This window comes from Ailuropoda melanoleuca, chromosome 2 (genome assembly GCF_002007445.2).
Source record: "Ailuropoda melanoleuca isolate Jingjing chromosome 2, ASM200744v2, whole genome shotgun sequence".
In the NCBI taxonomy this organism is placed as follows: Eukaryota; Metazoa; Chordata; class Mammalia; order Carnivora; family Ursidae; genus Ailuropoda; species Ailuropoda melanoleuca.
Window position 1 is genome coordinate 185,663,514 of NC_048219.1, and position 24,660 is coordinate 185,688,173.

A 24,660-nucleotide genomic window follows, 5' to 3' on the forward strand; every position below is an offset into this window, starting at 1 on the left:
TTCCTGGTCATAAGGCTAGAAGATTAGTAAGTGCAAGTGGTAGAATAAAGCATGCTCAAATGTATGTTTGGGTCTTTGTATATTTATCAAACCTTTAAATTAAACAATAGGACTAGCTAAAGAAGTGTCTTAAGCAGAGCAAGATAACTGGGAACTGCGTCATTTCTTTTACCATTTTTGTTACCCAACTTATACAATGCGCAAAGTGCTAAGCAACACTACAAAAACACATTTACATCAACACTGAAGACCTGGGGAAATGAAATCCAACAATTTTATTTTAATGAGCTGTATTTTCTAAATTTTTGTTTTATTTTTTCCTGTTTTCATACAGTATTGAAAACAAAACGCGGCACATTCACATTTTCCCGAGGAACTGTAAAGATGATCTCTACAGGGATAAACGTTGTTAAAGCCTGAAGCTCAATCAATTGATGTTGAAAACTCTCAAAGGGAGTAAAGGCTTGATCTGAATGGTCTAGAACATGTACTGTAATTTAATAGAAGAGATGGTCGTCTTAATATTTAATGATTTAAAAGAACTTCTCAGTCCATGCGAAGAGTACAGTCCAAGAATAAATCAAATTTCTGAACGCATTTTATGCTACATATGTGTATACTTTGCGATCCTCAGGTGTTCGTGCCAAATATTCTCTCTCAATAAGTCCTTCAATACGTTTCTTAATAACAACTGGACTTGGTAAGAATCGAGCCTTCAACTGCTGAGTTACCTAAAAGAGAAAGTAAAAAAAACTAATTCTTACCAGAAAATTTTTAAATTTCCATATAAACACACAAAACTTATCTTTGAAGAGAAGTGATGTGTCACTTTAAGATTCAGATCAAACTCTAATAATCTGATTACCAAAGTCAAAAATTTAACTTTAATTAAAAAGGTTTTATTTGAAAATGTAATATATGGGTTAGAACATGCCTCCTTCACATTAGAATATGAATGCTGAAGTGGGTTAGTAGTTAAGAATTAGTTGGAATATATTAGCATGAATGAGTAACACATTATGGTTTAACCATTTTGATACCGTAAGTCTACTAACTTCTGGGTTACTCTCCCAATTCACACATCTGGGAAGCATAATGTATTTAAGAGCACATACTCTGGACCCCAGAGTACCTAGATTCAAATGCCAGCTCTCCCATTTATGAGCACTGGGCCCCTGGGAAAGTAAATGAACGTCATCAAGTTGTTGCATAAGCTAAATGAATTAATGGTGTAGTCTGGGCCTGGTTAAGTGCTACTGTTGTCATTCTTTTCTCCAGCTGCTGTCAGGATTCTGGGTACTGTGACACCGGTAAAAATAAAATGGTAACCACAGCAGCAGCCAAAGTCTGACTGTGCACTGGTTACTCTGCATGTATTAATTTATTTAATGCTCTTAATCCTGCGAAGTAGGTTGTCTCCTTTTACAAATGAGGAAAATAGCCAGACAGGAACACTGACATGCACTAAAAGCCAACAGAGCCCATTAGTTAGAGATGAGAATCTAAACCTTTCTGCCCCCAAGGTTCATGCCCTCCCCACTGATCCACCCTGCCTGCCTCTCTTGCAGAACACCCACCCATCCACAAGCCAGCTTTCCTACTCCTGTTGCACAGCTCACTTTCCAAGGCCACAATGGACTGACAATTCTCTGACATCTGAACTTCAGGACTTCTGCCTCCAGCTAAAATCTACCTCCCTTCCAGTATTATTGCTCCAGCATCAGCAAACTTGTTCTCAGCCCATGGGAGATCTCCCAACCTCTGACCCTTTCTTCTAAGCTACTTACAACTTCTTTTGACCCCACCTCCTTCTTGACGGGGTCCAGACTGCATGCAAGATCACTTTCCGCTACACTCTCAACAGTACTCTCAGCTCCCAGGCTCCCCTGGTCCTCTTCGACAAACACCCACCCCACACTTACTACATCATTCAGAATCTACTACTCGGTTCATCGCTGAGTAAAGCTGTCGTTTTTACACCTTTGGGGAAGACCAGGAGATAACAAGATGCAGCCCACAGGCCAAACACAGCCCCGTGGCCTATTCTGTAAATCCTTACTGGAACACAGCCACACTCCTTTGTTATCGGTGGCTGCTTTCACACTACAATTGAACATTAAAAAAAAGCCTGCCAATCTCTAGTATACGCTGATAACACAAATTTAGTATGTTCGAGCTGACCAAGTTCCTGAGCACTATCACCTCACATCCTGTTTCAGTCTGCAATTCCTCACACTCCCACCACATTTATTCAAACTTGTATCCACCCTTGCTTAGCACACCCCCTGCACCCTGCCCTGGGTTCTCGAGAGAGGCAGAGTCAGTAATATCTTTGTCAACACGTCTACCACCCACCTGTGTTCCCTACACAGTCCTCTCACCTTTCAACTGCCCTCAACCCCATTTTCTTTCAAGTATTCCTCTTTATCCTTAGGATATAAACATACTGAATATCTTCCCATCAGAAAAACAAAACCCAGGATACCTCAACTTAACACTCAGTCCCCTACTACTGCTCTCCGCCTCTTCCCACGAGCCAGCATCTCGAAGGACGAGGCCCTCTCTTGGTGCTTTCAGCTCCACTTCCTTCTCAAGGCACTGCCATCGATGTCACTCTACCAGAGCCATGGAAATGGCTGGGAAAACTAATGAGTTAACCTAACTGCCAACATGTCATGAGTTCTGAAATGACTGACCAGTGTATCATGTAATTCTCTTCCTCTGCCATGTGATGTAAAATACTGCTAACACAGAACACAGCAGCACGCAGCCCCTCCTTCTCCATTCAGCCTCCAAGCCAGAAACCTACGAGTCCTTGACTCCCCTCGTTTCCCATGACCAGTAAGTCCTGTCGATTCTACTTCCCACTCCTCTTCACTTAGATCTCTATCCTCTACCAATACTTCATTCAGCCTTAATCATTTCTTACCTATTTCAACGGCAACACTTATTTTTAGAAATAAAAGTAGCTTGTTTAACACAAAAATATTTAGCAGGGAAAATTTTTTATTCTTTGTGTGACAATATTCTATTATTTTTTATTATTAGTTAATAGTTCCTAAATAGTTATTATTAGTTCCTAAAGTGTGCACATATTTGGATGTACTGCTGCTTAATTATCAAGTGCCATACTTTTAATGATTAAGTATTACCTGACTCTGATTTCCTAATTTTAAAATTATATTTTAAACAACTTGAATATAGTAATTTCCTAAATTTGAACTGTTAATATTATTTTGCTTTTCCGACATTAATCTAGTTCTGAAGCGCCCTCACCTCTGCTACTAATACATTGTGCTGCATCTTCTTTCTGGATTTCATTATCCGCACAATAGCAGCTTCGATCTCATGTTTTCTGTCGTCATCCACTTTCTGCCTCGTTTCTTTCCTTTCAGGGTCAGATTCACCTTGTTTGGCAGCAACTAAAAGAAAAAGACACTTACCATGTAATTACCACGTAATGAAAAATGCAGTTTATAAACAAACAATATAATTTAGTATTATCCACATAGAAAAACCAATTTCAACCTCAGTATACACACAGACTTATTAATTCAAGTAAACATTCAAAAGGTGCCTATATCTTAACAAATATTTAAATAACTAACGATCATAGGTATAAAACTCTTGCAATTCTGGGGCGCCTGGGTGGCACAGCGGTTAAGCGCCTGCCTTCGGCTCAGGGCGTGATCCCGGCGTTACGGGATCGAGCCCCACGTCAGGCTCCTCTGCTGGGAGCCTGCTTCTTCCTCTCCCACTCCCCCTGCTTGTGTTCCCTCTCTCACTGACTGTCTCTATCTCTGTCAAATAAATAAATAAAATCTTAAAAAAAAAATCTTTGCAATTCTAACTTACTCTTTTTAAATACTAGGAATTTAATTTTATAGAGATAATAAAGCCAATTTATTTTTATAAAATACAAGGATTCCTCTCCTGGAAGAAAAATGGTAGCTGGATATATTTAGTAGAAAAATTACCAGTAAATAATTTTCATTGTGGGGTCAACTAGTACTTTATTAACATCACGCCAAGATATTTTAAGAGGAGGAAAGAGTTATTTGTTGCCAAGATGTAGTTAGCTCAATAAATAGTTAGAAAGTACCACTGAGATGTCAGTTAAAGGAACAAATAATTTATCTGTACCTGTCACAGACTACCTAAAAATTTCTTATCATATATCTTATTAATTTTTTCCATCACAATCTCATTATTATCACTAATGCATATTCTATTCCAACCTTCTGGAGAAGAGAAGTCTTTCTGTGTTATTGCCTACCGTCTTCAAGGCAATTGTTCAGGGATTAAATATAGAAGTCCCTTTCTCTTACCAACTCTGCTCTGATTGAAATAACAGAGAAAGAAAAATGGCAACTGATTTTTTATTTATTTGGTCATCAATGAGAAACAGATATGAAATTTCTGGAGGCAGAAACTGGAAAATTACAAAGAAGCACATAAGACATTGTGACTTAGGTACAGACACACCCACAAGATAGCAGACTGTACAATTTAGTAGAACATCATTCTGGTGTGCATATCCATTCAGCTATTTCTAATTAGAACCCCTTGGTTAAGAATTCTATTTTCAGTATCCTTTCCCAAGTTAATCAATATCTTAACAAAAAAGAGTAAAATTAGATTAAGATGACTTACTAAGAAAGAATAATGCCTTTCCTCAAAAAAGTCAATGTCATGAAAAAAAAAAAAAAGAGATACTGTTTTTAGAGTAAACAGAAATAAGACATAAAAATCAATTTAATGGGGAAACCATGACTGAATCCTGGATTTAAAAAGTAAGAAATGAAAGCTATTTTTTAAAAAAGATTTATTTATTTTAAAGAGAGAATGAAGAGAGTGCAGGGAGGGGGGAGGGAGAAGAGAGAATCTCAAGCAGACTCCCCACTGAGCGCAGAGCCCAATTCAGGGCTTGATCCCATGACCCCGAGATCATGACTTGAGCTGAAATCAAGAGTCAGATGCTTAACCACTGAGCCACCCAGGTTCTCCTGAAAGGCATTTTTGAGACAACTGTGGACAAATATGGGCGGTGCACAAGTATTTATTTATACAAATAAATATGTATGGAGTTATTAACTTTCTTGGGTGTGACACAGTATTATAATTATTTTAGAAAATATCTTAAAGAAATAAATGTATGCTGAAGTATTTGGGGTGGGGAGAAGTGTGATGTTTGCTGTTTCATTTATAATACTGTAGCAATTAGAGGGAGAGGGGGAGGGTGGGGTCAAAGGCACCAGAGCAAATGGGGCACAAAGCTTAATGACTCATAAATACTGGTGATGGCAATATACCTTCATCCACTATGGTGTTTCTAACTTTTTCTATGGATTTGAAAAGTTGGAGGAAGAAATAGTTTTTTAAAACAATCTATTTTGTTCTTTGGATTTGGCCACCTAAAGAGGTATATTCCAAGATATGGGAAGACTGTGGTGATACACACTGAGTTATGATTTTTTTAAAATATGAGGGCAGGAGCTCACTCCCAGAGCCTCACACCATACCCTTCAAGAAAAAGATAATAGAGGCATTTGCTCTTGCAATGGGGTACATATGTACCAACTGTATCAGGGAAAGGGCAAGGGAAACGTGACTGGTGGTGTCAGGGAGGACTGTGAACTATAGAAACTGCTGTAGATTACAATGAATCTAATTCTTTTCAAAGGCTGTGCTATTTGAGTAATGTATTTAACTTCTTTTTTTGAACTTCTTTTACTGACTATAGTAAAGGCAGAATTAAGTAAGGACAAAGTCTCTGCATCTTTGATAATGAGCCAAAAGGCAAGATGTATTTTGACAACTTAAGAAAACCTATGTGGTCAAAATAGTTTCTCACCAGAGAGAAAATTTTAACTTACATAAAATATTTTTAAGCGTCATGATAATCTAAGTAATATTCCAAAATGAAAACATTATTTCTTTACAGAATTTTATAGATTTTATAGCTGAAAAGAACTTTAAGAGATCATCTAGTTGAATTCCTTATCATATATAACTGTATTCCTATTTTAACTAGATTTAAAGTACTATACACACAAACAGTTTACATCAAAGCTTCCTGTTTTTTTAAAAAGATTTATTGGAGAGAGAGAAAGTGAGTGAGAGTGGGGAGGGGGAACGGGCGGAGGGAGAGAATATCCCAAACAGGCTCCACGCCCAGCACAAAGCCTGATTCGGGGCTCAATCTCACAACCCCGAGATCATGACCTGAGCTGAAATTGCGAGTTGGGCACGTACCCAGGCACCCCTAAAAATTCTATTTTAATTAGATCTAAAATACTAACAAAGGGGCGCCTGGGTGGCACAACAGTTAAGCATCTGCCTTCGGCTCAGGGCGTGATCCTGGCGTTATGGGATCGAGCCCCACATCAGGCTCCTCTGCTATGAGCCTGCTTCTTCCTCTCCCACTCCCCCTGCTTGTGTTCCCTCTCTTGCTGGCTGTCTCTATCTCTGTCAAATAAATAAATAAAATCTTTAAAAAAAAATTAAATTAAATACTAACAAAGACCACCACCACCCAAAATTAAAAATCCATGAAGAGAAGAGTATTTTTTTGAAAACAATAATAGTATCTGAAAATATTACTGCTGGACATGATGGAATGTGGGATTACCAAGAGTTATTTAGGGTAAAGCAGGGTGAGGTTTGGTAATTCAGATATATGTATATCACCACACATCTTCCTCTAAATCTAGGATACAAACAAGTCCTGAAATTCAAAACCTGCATCTGCCCAAAACTATAAAGTCTTATGTCTTACACTAGGGAAAACAAGATATTTTATTCCATGACTCTCTTTAGTGTAGTTTTATTTTATTGTCAATTTACATCTGTGTCCAAACATGGAGCCATTTTGGTGATGAAGATACAATGATATATGGTCTGCAACTATGGGACAAAACAGGCAATGCTTTTAAAAAGCGATACCACTCTGCTTCAAAGGGCATACAAATCCAATCAGGGTCAAAAAGGTCAGCAGAGGTGTGTATGTAACGTTTCTGAATGAATGTAATCTGGCAATCAATTACATATTTGACATAAAAATAATTTTTAAAAGACTTCATCTTTTTATTAATGTAAATATAAACACAATTTTTTAAAATCAAAAGAACCACAAACATTTTAAAAACTTATTTTATTTTTTTTTTAAGATTCTATTTATTTATTTGACAGAGAGAGACAGCCAGAGAGAGAGGGACCACAAGCAGGGGGAGTAGGAGAGGAAGAAGCAGGCTCCCGGCAGAGGAGCCCAATATGGGGCTCGATCCCAGAACCTTGGGATCACGCCCTGAGCCGAAGGCAGACGCTTAACGACTGAGCCACCCAGGCGCCCCAAAAACTTATTTTAAAATACTGTTTTACTACATAGACTACATACATAGCTGTAATGGATGAAGCCAGCCCTGGGAAGTTTATCTAACGCTAAATCTGAAATCAGGGAACAAACTATGTTAGAATTTTAAACATCAGCAAAGGTAAAAGTGCCTTTTCCCCCTTAAAAACACAGAAAACACATATTATACATTATGTTAAATATATAATAGGATGTTCATTAATTTAAAAATAAAAACACACTAAAAATTGTTACAATAGGATCATTTCTAGGTTTTTAAAGTAGAGAGATAATATGGATTTTAAGGTTTTGAAACTTAGAAGATTATCTATCAAAACATAAATAGCTGCATTTAAAAATCACACTAGATAGATAACCCCGACTTTGAGAAATCTGTAAATCAGTTTTAAAAAGAGATGCCCATTATTAGTTAACTCGGCCAATTAAAAAGTTATTTTGTAACTACCAATATATTAATAAAATTGTATTTCCTTCTTGAAAACCATATAGAAAGAAGTACCCTGTTCACACTACCAATTACTTTAAATGCTTACTCTACTTGGATTCAACTGTATTTTGACAGGAACACATATGAATAAAAACTTTATTCCTTAAGCCTATGTGTCATGCAGAACCAGAAAAGCATTACTTTTTTTAAAGACAGAAATCCAACAGATAATAATTTCTTTAGAAGAAAAAGTATCATTTTTTAAGAGGAAAGAAACATAATTCCAGATACCTGTTTGAATCTTGACTCTGTGTAGTTTGGATGTGAACTGATCATTAACTGTGAATATGTGGCCATTTTCTATTTCCTTGGATTTGGGCTCTTTTGTAAGAACCCGCTGTGTTGGTTTACCACAGGCAAGGGACTGCAGAGCTCTAACAAGTTCTCTTTCAGGGATATCCGTCTCTTGCTGAATTTCCTGAAATTCCATCAGATTGACATAATTAAACTTTTTGAAAGATTACAGTAGATTAATAAGTAAAACTGACCAAGCAGAAAGTAGTTAGAGAGAGGTAATTCCATTAAAGAGATAATTTACAACAAAGAACTCCCTTTGCAACAAAGAGTTTATGACAAAGAATTAGGACCCTTCACTAAAATCTCACTTATTTGGAGAAACTGAAGAAAAGGTGATTCAAGTTACAAAATATTGAAAAGACATGTACTTTTTTATTTCAGGAAATACAAGGCCTGATCTAAAAATGTCATCCAGCAGAGATTACTACTGAGCTGCCTTAATATTTAGGTAAAAATAAAGTGTTAACCAACAAAGGACTGCTAATTTTAGAAATACTCTACTATCTTCCCCCCAAATTGATATACACTACTTCTGCTCAGCAACTTTCTTCATAGATTGAAGGAAAGTGAGCCTGAGCTAAGGCCTTCTATCATACAAAAATTTATAATCCAAGTTGACCGTATTTACTGCCTGTATGACCAAATGAAAAAAAAATTATACACCTGATAATTGATTCTAAACACAAAAAACAGTTAAGAAATCTGTTTTGAAGTGCAAGTGATATTTTTTGCTACATATCATGGTATGAATAAAATGTAATACTGAAAAAAAAGCAGTGTGGGAAAGAAAGAATGAATGTGTAATTTTTTGGTTCATTATACACCTCTTAGGTCCATGGGGCAATAGGAGAATTGCACACGTGTATGATTTAGTTCCTACACATCTACAGGGATCTATGTTTCCACCAGATATGTTGCTCTGATATTCTGTACAGAGCTATTTCTTTCTCAAAAGCAGCTCAGGAAAAATGGGCATGAAAATGGGGACATTGATGATATAACTGATCTGCAAAGTCATTCTCTCTCTCACAAATGTGAGCAATAGCTCAGGTTGCTCTAAAGGACTGTCAGGTAAGTGAGGATTGAGAGAAATGTGAATTTAGTGATGAGGCATTCCTTTGCCTCAAATGATCTCTGTATTTCTATCTTTGTTAGTCATTTCAAATGCTATGTTAATTCCAGCAAATTAAATAGGTGCTGTTACTAGAATATTCATTATAATTTTTATGTACATGCTAAAAGTGACTTATTTACATATGCTATTGCTTAATCATATTCAAAGAACTAGAAATACTTTTTAAGGTGATATTTTATATTACAGATCATTCCCAGAGGGGACTACTGCAATTCAGTGTGCATCCTTTAAGACTTTTCCTACATATCTACATACACACACGGGAATACAAATACATATGTATGTACATGAACATGCCCATTCATACAATGGTATTAATGTTAATCGTAAATGGGACATCTCCTCTATAACGTGTAAATTTCCCATCTGGGCACATTTGCCCTTTTATATTCTTTTGCTTTTGTTGCCCTTTTGGTAGAAGTCTTCTGCCTTTCTTGTTAGAATGATTCCTAGGAAGATTATGATTCTTATTTAAAATATAACTTCCCTCATCTCATTTTCTGATTAACTCTGATTTATAGAAAAGTTGATTTTTCAACTGAACTCCCCTCAGACAATGGTCTCAGTTGGTAACACATTGTCTACAAATTTTGCAAACTCCAGATATTGTATAAAACTTTTTTTTTTCTTGGTGTGTTAGTTAGGACCTATAGAACAATACTGAGGAACAGTGATAAAGGCAGATATCCTAAAGCTTGTTCCTAACTTTAATGGGAAGGGGTCTAATATTTTACTACGAACTACTGCTTGCTTAGGTCTCTCATCAGATATGCCCTTGTAACATTAAAGGCATTTCATTCTATAGTTAGGTGGTTAAGGGTCCCCCAGATCCTGGAAATATGAAACGAAGACTGACTTCCACAAATGCTTTTTGTACATCTGTAGAAATCATTAATTGACTTTCTCCTTGAAGTCTGGCAAGATAGCAAGTGGTCACTTAATTATTATTATAATAAAATCTTAACTATATTAATAAATTTCTTCTTTGTATTCCAGGAATAAATCCTATTTGGACATATGGATCACTCTTTCAATACACCACTGAATAGGACTTGCTAGTATTTTATTCAAGATTTGTGCATTTAAACTTGAATAACCTATCGCTTTTTCTTTTTTGTATTCTTGTTCACTTTTAGTAATAAGGTTATGCCACCCTCAGATATTTCCTAAGAGCAATATGGGTATTTTGTTTCTGAGTTCAAAGTTCTCTGTAAAGCTTTCAATTTTAATTTGGTAATTATGAAATCTTAATTATGAGATCTTCTTTTTTGTTGTCTGGTCAGTCAGTACATCTGTGAGGGACTTCTGTGATTGTGAACTATTTCACCTTGTACTTCCAACCATTTTCCTTTATATGATGTGAAATTATGTCATTAATGATTGTTACAACTTCTTAATGAAGTATCAATTATCAATATTGTTTGATCATTTTCTATTTATATTCTACTGCCTGACATTAATTTTGCTATTGTCCATTATTAGTTTTTATACTTCATACTCATTCTCAGAAAAATTTAAGAACTATAATAAAGAACATTCAGAAAAATATGTATTAATTAATACCCACATCTCTTTCAAAAACCAAATGTTACAATAATCCAAACTATACTATCCACTTTATGTCTGTCCTGATTTTAGCTGTTTTAAATAATACAAACTTCTATTAATTAAAGAAATACATAAAAAGAGGAAAAAGCTTTAGCAGCCTGACTACTGTGGATGAATGTGACACTACGAATAAATGCCACCTTTTGCAGGCAGCTTCTAAGACGGTCTGTAATGATCCTGGTATGTTTTTTGGTTTTTGTTTGTTTGTTTTTAAGATTTTATTTATTTGACAGAGAGACAGCCAGTGAGAGAGGCAACACAGGCAGGGGGAGTGGGAGAGGAAGAAATAGGCTCCCAGCGGAGAAGCCTGATGTGGGGCTCGATCCCAGAACACTGGGATCACGCCCTGAGCCGAAGGCAGATGCTTAACGACTGTGCCACCTAGGTGCCCCTGATCCTGGTACGCTTTAACTCTGTGTGACCCCCTCAGCATATCAGGACTGACTTGGGTGATCAAGAAAATCAGAAAATGACAATATGTGACTTCTAAGACTAGATCATAAAGGCATTTCAGGTTCTGCCTGGGTCTCTTGGATGGCTCACTTTAGGGAGAAGAATTAGCCAACAGGACGCAAGGACAACTATGTGGTAAGGCCCATATGAAGAGAAACTAAGACCTCTTTATCAATAGGTGAAATGAACTTGTCAGCCTTATGAAAGGAAGAGTATACCAATAGCCTGGAAGTGCATTTTCCGGCCCAGACAAAAACATTAGGTGACTGACACCCCCGCTGACATCTTTACAACCTCATGAGAAACTGAGCCAAAACTACCCAACCCAGCCCCACCTAAATCTTTAACCCCACAGAAACCAGGGAAGAGAATAAATCGTTACTGGTTGTTTTAACCACTAAGTTTTAAGATGTGTTATGTAGCATTAAATAACTAATATACCATTTTACTGAACTCATAAAAGAAAGAATACTGAAGTTTAAAAATCAGCTTCCTTTTAAAAAGTATTAACTGTCTTCTCTAATTTGTGGAGGTGATTTCTGTAAAAGAGCAGGCTAATAACTTACGCAGCAGACTACAATGTAACACATGGTATGAGTACAACTTGAAGTGCCTTCTCACAATGACCCCTGTTCAAGATGCAAGCAGATAGAAGGCTTTGGGAGCCACAGGAATAGCATCCTACATATGCCATTTATGCTCAGGCATCTGCTTTGTGACTTAGCTAAAATGTGAAATATTAGAGGAATGTTCTGCTTAATTTTATCCTCTACCTAATGATGCTCATTAGCATTAGTGATCCCAAGCCATTTGGGAAAGGGAAGAGTAAGCCTGAACCAATAAAATTACTAGTAATTCTAATAACGGCTTTAGAAAATTAGTTTATATTTTTGTTTCTCTCATTATTTTCACCAGCTCTTTACAAAGCAGGACTCTGAAAACCAACATTAGCATTTATTGAGCAGTTTATTTTGCTTAAAATATATTACCCAAGGCAGCTGCAGATTAAAACATTCAAGCTGTTAGAATTTAATTCCACCTCTGTTTGAAGAGGCTTACGACTTGAGTAAGGTACTCAATACTTGCTTAATCAATATCCTTGGGACTAAATCACAAGTAACTTGTGCTTGACAATTAACATTGCTCCCTAGGCAAGACACATCTGGAAACAGGTAAGAACAAAACTTCTTGACTTAGTCACACTTGGGTTTCAAAACATTTCCTTGAAAGAAATAAAATAATAAAAATGATCTCTCTCAATTATGTCCATTATATAAATGGAAGTATGGAGGCAGGTACTAAAATAGGCCTACAATTTAATTTAATTTTGCTCTAAATTTCGAACTTTAACTTATTTCTATGTTCACCTGTATCTGAAAACTGACTTTCAATTAAGTATAAATACGGCAGTAATTTTACAGCTTTTCAAAGTATTTATTCTTTATCTTAAATTTAAACTTAAGAATCACATGATTTTTATTTCAACTCCAACATACCCGGTAAGGTAAGGGAGAAGACCAAGTAATCAAAGGACTTAAAGGAGGAAAGAAAAAAAAAAAAAAAAGAAGATGAATATACAAAAGAAATTTGACACTATCAAGGTAGTGTCAAACTAGCCTGAGGACAGATGCAGAAATCAACGAAATAGCTCAGAGTGCAGAAACAGACCCACATATATGGTCAATTGATTTTTTTCATAAAGGTGCCAACGTAATTTAAAGGGAAAAGAACAGTCTTTTTAACAAATGACGATGGAATGAACAACTGATTATCTGTGTGTGGGGGGAAATAAATCTTTATTTTTATTTTTTTAAAATAAACTCTACCCCCAACGGGGGCTCAAACTCATGACTCTGAGATCCAGTTATATGTTCTACTGACTGAGCCAGCCAGCCACTCCAAGGTGGGGAAATAATTCTTAAACATTAATCTTAACCACATAAAAAAAATTAGCCTGAAACTGATCACAGATCTAAATGTGAAAGCAAAAACTAAGAAGCTGCTTAGAAGAAAATACAGAAGAAAATCTTTGTGACCTTACGGTAGCCAGTAATTTCTTAGCTAGGATATCAAAAGCATGAACTACAAAAGGAAAGAAGTGGCAACTGGACTTTTTCAATGTTAAAAACTTCTGCTCTTCAAAAAATATCATTTAAGGGGCGCCTGGGTGGCACAGCGGTTGAGCGTCTGCCTTCGGCTCAGGGCGTGATCCCGGCGTTATGGGATCGAGCCCCACATCAGGCTCCTCTGCTGTGAGCCTGCTTCTTCCTCTCCCACTCCCCCTGCTTGTGTTCCCTCTCTCGCTGGCTGTCTCTATCTCTGTCAAATAAAAAATAAATAAAATCTTAAAAAAAAAATATATCATTTAAAGAAGATGAAAAGGCAAATGACAGACTGTGAAAATATTCACAGCACATAGGTCTGACAAAGGATTTGTATCCCAAATTTATAAAAAGCTTTTTAACAATCCAATAAAAATAGGAATAGACACTTCACCAAACAAGACATGAAAGTGGCACAGGAACACAGGGGATGCTCAACATCTTCCCAGTCAAGGAAAGGCAAATTAAATCCACAATGACATACAATTATGCACCAAGTTAAACAGTTAAAATGAAAAGACTATTAAAATTTTGCAGAGGATGTGGGGCAACTGGAACTCTCCCCTACACTGCTGGCAGGAATGTACAACTAGCACAACACTTTGGGACACAGCTTGGGTCTCCCAAAAAGTTCAACATAGCTCTCTATTCATAACACCCTAAATCTGGGAACAACCCAAAAGCCCATCAATAGGTGACTGGATAAAGAAAACATAGTAAATCCATATACTAGAGTATCACTCAGCAATAAAAAGGAATGAACTACTGAAACTATACACACACCAACATGGGTGAATTTCAAAAGTATGTGATGGGAAAGAAAATGGACAACAGCAACACATATTCTAGGATTCCATTTATCTGAAATTCTAGTAAGGCAAAACGAATCTACAGCAATATAAAGCGGATCACCGGCAGTCTTAGGAAGGGGGAGGGAAATGACTGCAAAGGGGTATAAAAATTTAGGGTGTAATATTCTGTACCTTGATTGTGATGGCACTTATACAGGTACGCAGATCTGTTAAAACTCATCAAATTATGCACTTAGATGGGACATGTTTTATCATGTAAAACTTATGCTTCGATACAGGTGATTTTTAACAAACTAAATGAAATGTGACCCAATATGTGTATGGTGTTCATACAGTTCCAAAGCCCAGTTTTATGCTGTTTTCCCTAATAGTATTCAAAGGTTACTTAATAATAACAATAATAGTAGTATTAAAATAATATTAACTTTAAAGGTTACTCAAATAAGAAAGACTCCAGTAACAGGTGAGAATCAGAAATAATACAAATGCTTAAAATTTATATAACTAACCCATACCTCAAACGTGTATTTTTCTCTATTATTAAAGAGCATTAAAATGGTCATCTGGAAAGTGGAGACCTGCAATATGTGCTTCCGTGTATTAGAGCCCGTTACTTGTGCCCCTCCAACACCAACTTCGGATCCATCTTCCTGTTTCATTTTTTAAGAAATATAAACAAGATAAAATTATCTCCTGATAACTTTAACTGTATGCTTTTCAAAAATAAGCACTGCAATATCCAACTCTCCCCTTAGCAAAACTACATAACTTATTCCTACATAAAAAGGAAATGTCACTTAAAAAAATGGGTATGTGTATGGCTATGTGTACACACACATACGCACACTAAATCTTTAAGGACTGTCTTCTCTTTCCCCATTATGAACATTTTATTGTATCTGAGCAAATAATGAATCAACAATTCCTTATAGTTATACCAAAATTATTTTAACAGTACACGATGGGATACTGGACTTTAAAGACAACACCGCCATTTTACAAGCTACCAAAAGTAGTAGTGGTTTCCTTCTTTGTGGTCTGATCACAGCAAGAGATCAAATAACACCACAGGACGGGGGGAAAAGATCTCTGCCATCCTTAAGTCTGTTCCTGCTCTACGATTTAAGTACAAAATAGAAATTTAAGTCTTTAGTAATTAACATAGAACTATTTTTATAACCCACTGATCTGTTTAATAAGACTTCAAAAGAAAACATGATTATTTAGGAAAAAACCCTCTCCTCTAAAACAACAGTAAGCAATAATTAAAAGCTGAGTGTTTAGTATCCTTAACTTTCCCACTTACACTCATATGACAGTGTCAAACATCATTCAATTAAATGAATTATAAAGAGTACTTCCCATTTCAATTAAATCTAAAAATCAGAATGTGTAGACATTGACATTAAAAAAAAAATGAGTGTTACAGTGACATATGAAACCAGTAGCACTATTATTAAAATATAGAATAAAACAGTTATTTGCTGCCTAAATAACAACTTGGGTATTCTTCCTTGGGTATGTTTTTCTAAAAGCTTATTATTTTTTTATTTGAAGGCAAATGACTGATTTGATTTATACCTAAGCAATGAAAGTAAATTGTTAGCCTAAACCTCACAATTTTCGATATAAAAAAGAAATTACATTTTTTAAATGAAGGCAGTTCACTAGTGCCTTGCTAATTTTTATAATAACCACTTTAATAATTATTTTGTCTATCTCACCAAATCTCGTGTTAATTTTCCTGGTTTTGATGTACTGGAAATAAGGATTATAAAAGACTGAGGATTTTGAAAAGGGACTCACAGCTCTGTATGCTCTCAAATCAATTTACATTTCATTATCTTATGCAATAGTCTCAAATTTAATCTTGTAAATAAAATGCACGATTGTCTTATTATATATTCCTGAAGGAAGTCTACTGATAGTCTTCATACCGTCCAATGAAGCTAACCAACTGAGAGAAGAGAAGTTAAAGCCAGTTTCCCCTTTTGAGTACTTCAGATAAGTAGAAAGGTAAAGAGAAATACATAATTTACCCAGGTCAACAAGAATCAGAAATCAATTCTATAAACTAACTTTAGATTACTTAATGTAAGTATGTTCAAGCTATCAATATTTACCTTTTTAACTGGTCCATAAAATGTGGCATTGAGATCTGCAGAACCCATATGATGCTGGAGTGTGAGCTGTCGACCACTGTGTTTGGCTAAGTAAAACCTTTAGCAAATCAAACCAGGTTTTAGAGAGTCATGTAATTTACACATTTGGAATTATAAACTACAGGATAACAACCCTTAACAAGCGTTTATGTATAAGGGAAACATTAATTTCTATTAGTATACTTTGCCCTTTGGCCTGCTGCCAAGCTGCTACTCTTCATAAGATCACTTTTCTCCATAGTAACCCAGTCATCAATTTGCTCTAAGCCAGGGGCACACATCAACAATGCAAATTACGCTCTTAACCATGGAAAACAGTCCTCTTCAAAGAGTTTATGCAACTCATTTTTACATATTAAAAAGCATAAAGAACAACTTCTCCTTTTGAACACGTGGTAAAAAAATAGCATAAATTCATCCTCAATCAGGAACACCACTAATGCTCAAGTTTATTTCAATTTTGGACAATTATTTGTACGTACAAACACAAAGTTTGATTTATGTTTACCTTCTGAATATCTCAAAAGCATGTCTTGGTGCTGGTGGGATGTTGCACTTTGGTGTGGCTGACTGAGTGGGCCAATATCCTGTCGTGAGCACCCGGACTGTGAGATCAACACCACCTAAAGATACCTGTGTAAAAGATAAAAATGATGTCCCCCTCAAATTAACTAGGATTTGTTTTCCATTCCATACAGACTGCATTAGAGTTATCCAAGTAGTTAGCTCCATGTCCAAAATCTAGCAAATAAAACTTATCTTCTTAAAGATGAGATCAGTGTTTTCCAAATTTTAACTATCTTGGCAAATATCTATAATTATTGCTTAAGATACTGATTTTAAAATAATGACCAAAGCAGAGTTCTTAGTATATGAACAAAGTCTTACTGGTGTCACTGAGAAAAGTGAAGTTTTGACCCTTATGTTTTTTTAGATAAAATGTCAATGGGCCCTATCAGTATCATTTTAGAAAGAATTCTAAATCTTTCGTCTTAAGGATATTAATCTTTCATCTTAGCTTTTAAATATTTTTACCATATTAACAACCTATTTCTAATATCCCGTTCACACTTCAACTACACTGATCAAAACTTTCAGGTTTTCACATGTAGTTCTCATTTGAACCACCTCTGCATAGGACACTGCAGATCCAGTTCCACACAGTGTGCTCTATAAATACTGGATAATGGATAACCACCTCTACAAAATATATGCTAGCATTACTGTCATAGTTAGAGATTTTCTTCTTTATACATAAATTTTAAAGAAAACTAGAAAACACATTAATGGGAATTCCTCAGGATGAAATATTATCTTTATTATTGATATTCACAGCTTGTTCTAACCATTTTTCCATGTTTATCTAACCTGGATGATTAGTGATAGATTTTTTTTTTTAAAGATTTTTTTATTTATTTATTCGACAGAGATAGAGACAGCCAGCGAGAGAGGGAACACAAGCAGGGGAGTGGGAGAGGAAGAAGCAGGCTCAGTGCGGAAGAGCCTGATGTGGGGCTCGATCCCACAACGCCGGGATCACGCCCTGAGCCGAAGGCAGACGCTCAACCGCTGTGCCACCCAGGCGCCCCAGTGATAGATTTTTTTAAAGGGAAGTTTAGCTAAACTTCGTAATTATCAAGAACTATGCCACACTCAGATTTCTTCACAAGTATCTACTAAATGACTACTCAATTTTAAAGAAGTTGAACTGGGGGGGGGGCGGCGCCTGGGTAGCTCAGTTGGTTAAGTGGCTGCCTTTGGTTCAAGGCCTTGATCCTGAAGTTCTGGGATCAAGCCCCACGTTGGGCTCCCTGCTCAGCCAGGAGTCTACTTCTCCGTCTGCCCCTGACCCTGCTTGTGCAGGGTCTCTCAAATAAACAGATAAATAAATAAATAGATAAAATCTTAAACAAATGAACGAACAAACAGAAGTTGAACCAGTACCCTTAGACGCCGCAGAGGAGAGAGGGCCACAGGAAAGACTCTTAGATGAAGAGCAGAGGTTGGCAGTGGGAGTGGTGCATTTTCAAGTGGCAGGAATGTTGTCATAACTTGATTCAATCCAACCAAGACAATAGTCTTTTCTCCTTTCTCCCATGTACCCAGGCTGCTCCCTATCTTTCCTCAAAATGTCAGTTTTTAAAGGAAGCCTTCCCTCACCACTTTGCCACTACAGATTTCCTCCATATCACCGATCGCACCGATCGCCAGCTAAGGTGCTATGTGCTTATCTTGTTTGTCATTTGTCTCCCAGATTAGAATGGAAGTTCCGTCATGGAAGGGAATTAAGTATCTTCCATTCTCTGCTGTATAACCAGTGCCCAAACAATGCTTGGTATGGAAAGCACTTAATTATTTGTTAAATGGGGAAAAAAAAAACAAAACAAAACAAAAAAACCCCCAAAAAACGAAGAAACTCAAAAGAACTATTGCTTTAGTGGTTTCTATCTCTTCCTATAGCTTTTTTAGTAATATTTTGAAGACATTCAACTTATATTCAAAGATAGTACATGACAGGGATGAGGATAGAGAGACTGAGGTATCAGAAAAGTCTGCTGGGATATAATATTACTTGCTGATATAAGTAAACAGAAATATAATAGAAAGCCTGGCTTCCCTGCCCCTGTCCTAGTTCTTTAAATAAAAACACAGGAAAAAATGGACAAGTACATAAAATTTCCTTCAGCATAATAATTAAGATTTATCTAAATAAAATACAGCACAAGTATTATTTGAATTTTAAGAAAGCACTTTCATGTTACTTCTAAAAGTAAATGGAAGAGCCTCTCTCTTGATATACTCCAACAGGCCAAGAGCAACTAATAAAGTTACAGAGAAAGATCTGCTTGAGGATTGGTGATATTTTAAAAGGGCTCAAAGATTTCAGAAGTCTCAATATTTGTTCTGATTATTTTGCCACTTTTCATCAAATCTTTCTAATACAGATTAAGGCTTAGAAAGACTTAAAGCTTAAGATCCTTAGCATAAACAATTAAAAAAAGCCAATAACTGTAGGCAAATAATGGCCTTTCACTAAGTGGAAACTGCAACCAGATTAGCACATACGTAACTCTGAGCATCTAACTTACTGCAGTTAGCAAATTATTCAACAAATATTCTACCGCAAAATGCAAGATATATTTGAATTATTAAGATAAATGAAAAAGTTACAAACTTTGTACAGAAAAGAAAGGCAAACAGGATCTGATAAAATCATCATGCTGAACAACTAGCCCCCTCCCCTTTTTAAAAATGAAGAATGGCAACAAAGTGGTCAAGAGTAAAGAATATAATTTTCCGGGACGCCTGGGTGGCACAGCGGTTAAGCGTCTGCCTTCGGCTCAGGGCGTGATCCCGGCGTTATGGGATCGAGCCCCATCAGGCTCTTCTGCTATTGAGCCTGCTTCTTCCTCTCCCACTCCGCCTGCTTGTGTTCCCTCTCTCGCTGGCTGTCTCTATCTCTGTCGAATGAACGAATGAATAAAATCTTTAAAAAAAAAAAAAAGAATATAATTTTCCTATCAAAAGACCTTCACCGATCACAGACAAGGTAATTAGACACTTAAATAGTAAAAGTGGGAACCCATACAGGAACATTTCTCTTACAGATGGTTTATTTCAACAAAATATTTACTCAGACCAGGTTATATCCCTAAAGCACTCAATATGTGTAGGATTAGTGGAAGAAAAAAATAAACAGGAAAAATAATTCTTTCGCATGAAAATATAATTATATTAATGTATCAGACAGAATCAAACACAAATCTCTAAATCTAAAAAAGAAAAAAAGTACCTAGGATAACCACATTATTCAGTTCATGCCCAACAAGATTTCTATTTGTCAGACTTGTTGTATCTTTCCTGCTCTCAGCCCTCTCCACAATAAACTTTATGAAGCAAATCATATAACTATTTACAATGGAGAGAGACCAGAAGTCCCTCTGAGTCAGAATGCCTTTATATGTGTGTGTGTGTATCCGTAACTGGTCTATGATGAGACTGGGAGCAGTATTAAGTGATGATGAGTTTCATATCTAAATATCAAAGGAATGGGGGCACTCTGGGTGCCTCAGTTGGTTAAGCATCTGACTCTTAGTTTCAGTTCAGGTCATGATCTCAGGGTCATGAGATCCAGCCCCCTGTCAGGCTCCTGGGCATGCAGCCTGCTTAAGATTCTCTCCCTTCCTCTGCCCTTTCCCACCACTCCCTGCCCTGAATGCTCTCTCTCTCTCTCAAAAAGAGTGAGATAGAGAAGAAAATCAGAGGAATGACCTCCAAAGTTTTTAAATGGCTGTTACAGGTCTTAATCATGAAGTTGTATATGGTCACTTGAGAAAGAAAACTTTTATAAAGAAAACCTGTGAATTTCTCTAAACTTAAGGTGAAGTTGAAAAACAGTAAAAAAAAAAAAAAAAAAAAAAATCTGAACTTCATTAAATCCTCACAAAAACCCCATTTGACTCCAAAGCCATGTAAGCTGCAGCTTTACTGCCTTCTGGGAGTCACAATACAAAACCTTATTTATAAACACACTAATGTCAGCGTTTTTATACTCTTGTTCATCTCCCACGGGCTCTGAGAACGTCAGACCCCTTTATGCTGATCTTCTTACAGATGAGAATACTAGAGTATACAGAGGTAGGTCAGGTTACAATTCTAAGACTGCACAATCCTGGGGGGATAAAAGTGAGAGAAGAGTACTAAACTCAGCAAGCTTGCCCAAGCCCTGTCTTCTTTCCACAATCTATAATGGTTACAACAGTGGAATCATTCTATTAAATTTTCACATTCTGTCACGCGGAGAGGATAAACTAAGTTTTAGGAGAATAAGAAAAAAATATTTTAACGTTAATAGTTTAAAAAGGGGTTTATATGGGGTAGAATAATTTTTTTTTTAAGATTTTATTTATTTATTTGATAGAGATAGAGACAGCCAGTGAGAGAGGCAACACAAGGAGGAAGAAGCAGGCTTCCAGCAGAGGAGCCCGATATGGGGCTCGATCCCATAACGCCGGGATCACGCCCTGAGCCGAAGGCAGACGCTTAACCGCTGTGCCACCCAGGCGCCCCTGGGGTAGAATAATTTTTAAAGTACACACAGACAATACAAATGTTGCCACTAATAACATTTAAAGAAATGATACCAGCAGTTCAGCTTAAGATGATGAAAGAGCCATTACAAAAGACTTCACAGATAAGTAGAACTCAATGGAGAAATCTTACCCCAGTTGCCTGTAGATGCTGCCTGAATTCATCCATAGTTGTGTTTGAGATGCTCATATCCCTAAACATTCCTTCCAGTTTTGATGTGAACTGACATCCGCATTCAGTCTGGAAGAAAAATGCAAATATACACACATAAACAATGGATTTTTCTATGAGCAAATATACAAAGAAATAAACTCTTCCATGTAACTGACATCCTTTCTAAATCTTTCCAGTAGTTGCTCTAAACCTGTGGCTACCAGACTTCAGTGTGTTTAAGAGTAACCCATGGATTTTAAAATGCAGGTTCACAGACTGTCTTGGAGATCCCAATACACCTCACTAAAGGTACGGACCAACACTCTATGTGTTTAATAGACAGCTCAGGTGATAGGAGTACACGTAGTCTATGGCCACACTTTGTGAAATCGTACTAAATGGTGACACTCCCTTTCCCGTTTCCCTTACACTAATCCTCCCCCAGACCTCCATGAATGTATCCTGCCACACCAAGAGAAATTCCAAGAAACTCTGAATGTCCCAGAACCCTAAACAAATCTAAGTGCAACCTGCTCAAAAAATCCAGCTTTATTAATTTATAGAAATAAGTATTTTAAATTAATTATATATTTTCTAATCACATGTTGTGGTGTTCAATCATGTGATAAACATTAGTTAGAAGTGCATCATTCCAGCTTATATACACCTTACCTTTAACTTAGATATCATATTTTTTTCAGAGTCATCAGAAACACTTTTATTTGTGAGAAGTCTCCTTGCCAAGTGTTGTTTATAATAACGTTCAAATACATCTTTTTCTTGCATAAACCTAAAAAGGACCATTGCCTTATCCAATATTGTTTCTACTTCTTGTTCTGTTAGCTGCAAAATCAATGAAAAGACAATTTAATAATTACAAAACTTTAGTTCTACAAAAGTAGTACCACAGTTCATCTGCAGTTGAAAAACAAGACTGGGGCGCCTAGGTGGCTCAGTGCGTTGAGCGTCTGACTCTTGATTTCAGCTCAGGTCATGATCGAGCCCTGTGTTAGGCTGTGCTGGGCACGGAGCCTGCTTGGAATTCTCATTCTCACTCTCCCTCTCTCTGCCCCTTCCCTCCCCCTACCTCTCTAAAAAACAAAAACAAGACTTGAACAAACGTAAATAGTCTGGTTAAGAGATGCTGTCAGGAGCAACCTAGTTTGAGAATGTGCCTCCTACTTCACAGAGTAGCACCATGGATCAGGGACTGGAGTTCCCTCCCTTAAAGGGCTACCAACCACTGAATGGAGGAAATGAGGGGATAATGGCTGGATTAAAGGATGACTGAGAACAAATGAAATGAAATTTTTTTTTTTTAAAGATTTTATTTATTTGAGAGCGAGCAAGTGAGAGAGAGAGCATGAGCTGGGGCAGGGGGTGAGGGGCAGAGGGAGAGCAGACTCTCCGCTGAGCCGATGCAGGGCTCGATCCCCAGGACCCTGGGATCATGACCTGAGCTGAAGGCAGATACTTAACGACTGAGCCACCCAAGTGCCCCTGAAATGAAATTTTAATCACAAAATAGAATGCTCTTCAATAGCATTTAGGGAGAAACTTAATACAGACAACAGAGGTATTTCCATATCAGCTCATTAAAAATCTACCTTGTGCAAACAGAAGAGTACTAATTGGTTATATAATCCAAAGACTATAAAGGCCCCTGTCTTTATCTCTTAAATAAGGGCAAGATGATACTGTAGATTTTATTAAGCATATATTTAAAAATATGAAGACTAAATGGATGTTGTCTTTCCTATCGTGATCTTCCTCTTGTTTGTTTCTTCGTTGTTATAGCCGGCTGGAAATTCTGTGGCTATTTGCTGCTTTTCCCTCTTGTTTCACAAATTCTAAGACAAAGTTAAAAAGACCAATCTATTTGTGATCACAATATGCTTAATTTGATTTTCTACACTGTAAGATCCCAGATATATAATAAAGGCTTTCAAACTACTTTCTGATAGCAGTTCTAATCTACTCCTTCACATTCTTGGCATCCAAGTATTATTGTTTGATATGTAACTCCCAGAACCAGATGAGAGTGAGCAACATTCCATGCTATGACAGTTGTCTTCTAGTTCCCTATTACCTCTATCTCTACAGCATATCAAATCCTCACAGACCATAAAGACTGTTGAACAATTGTGACTGTGTAGTTGTTTGGTTCTGATGTAAATTATGCATTAGGTGAAGTGTCAAAGTACTTTTGACCATTTCAGATACCTTAAATAATCCTTTTCAATCACAGCACACATTTAAAGCATAGCAAAGGAACAGGCTTAATTTCATATCTACAAAATCTCCTATTTTTGTATTTCCTAATTTTATATCCAATTTTAAATGTACAAATAAAATGTAATGTGTTCAAATGCTTTAATACTCACCCCTTTGACTCCCTTCTTCAGCTTATCATCAATAAATAATGAGAGGTATTCAGGGGACCTGGAGTTGAGGTTGAGAAAATACTCAAAGTCACCCGCGATAGTTTGTTTAAAGAGCCGGTCATTATTGAACGATTCCTGGAGGAAGCGATCAAACCTACTCTTCAGATCCAATAAGCCCTTCCAAATAGAAACAAAGAAATTCAGGATACATTATAATAATTTTTTTCTATAAACAATACACTTACAATCAGGTATGTTTATCTTAACTTCGCTGGTAATAAAGGGTGCACTCGGTGTTAAACTTATCAGTTTTGCATTATTATCATTTCCAATACTTTACCTAAGGCCATATTAAACATGTCAGCAATGAGGGAAGTAGTGTATTTTCCACTTATACATTACTCTATTGAAGATGAACTAACGAACCCCTGAACTATTTTTCTACACGCTTCTCTGTCGTGACTGAATGGGTAAAGCCCAAGAAAATCACCTTCAAAAATGCACCAAAAAGTGATTATTTATACTCAAACATGGGGCATATATACGAAAAACATGGGGCATAATCTATCCACAGCACTGCCTGAAAGCACATTTTTGAACAAAA

General features: G+C 36.6%; 1 protein-coding gene across 1 annotated transcript in view; it reads right to left on the reverse strand.

Moving 5' to 3' along the window:
* Positions 1-251: 251 nt before the first annotated feature.
* CUL3 (cullin 3) overlaps positions 252-24,660 on the reverse strand; it is an 89,683-nt gene continuing 65,274 nt past the window's right edge. Inside the window, exons 8-16 of the mRNA XM_034655271.1 lie at positions 24,057-24,233; positions 22,345-22,515; positions 21,652-21,759; positions 16,937-17,061; positions 16,390-16,486; positions 14,782-14,916; positions 8,091-8,277; positions 3,277-3,422; positions 252-731 (exon numbers count right to left, since the gene is read on the reverse strand). Of these exons, the coding sequence (XP_034511162.1) occupies positions 600-731; positions 3,277-3,422; positions 8,091-8,277; positions 14,782-14,916; positions 16,390-16,486; positions 16,937-17,061; positions 21,652-21,759; positions 22,345-22,515; positions 24,057-24,233 (1,278 nt within the window). The 3' untranslated portion in view covers positions 252-599. The remainder of the gene's footprint in view (positions 732-3,276; positions 3,423-8,090; positions 8,278-14,781; positions 14,917-16,389; positions 16,487-16,936; positions 17,062-21,651; positions 21,760-22,344; positions 22,516-24,056; positions 24,234-24,660) is intronic.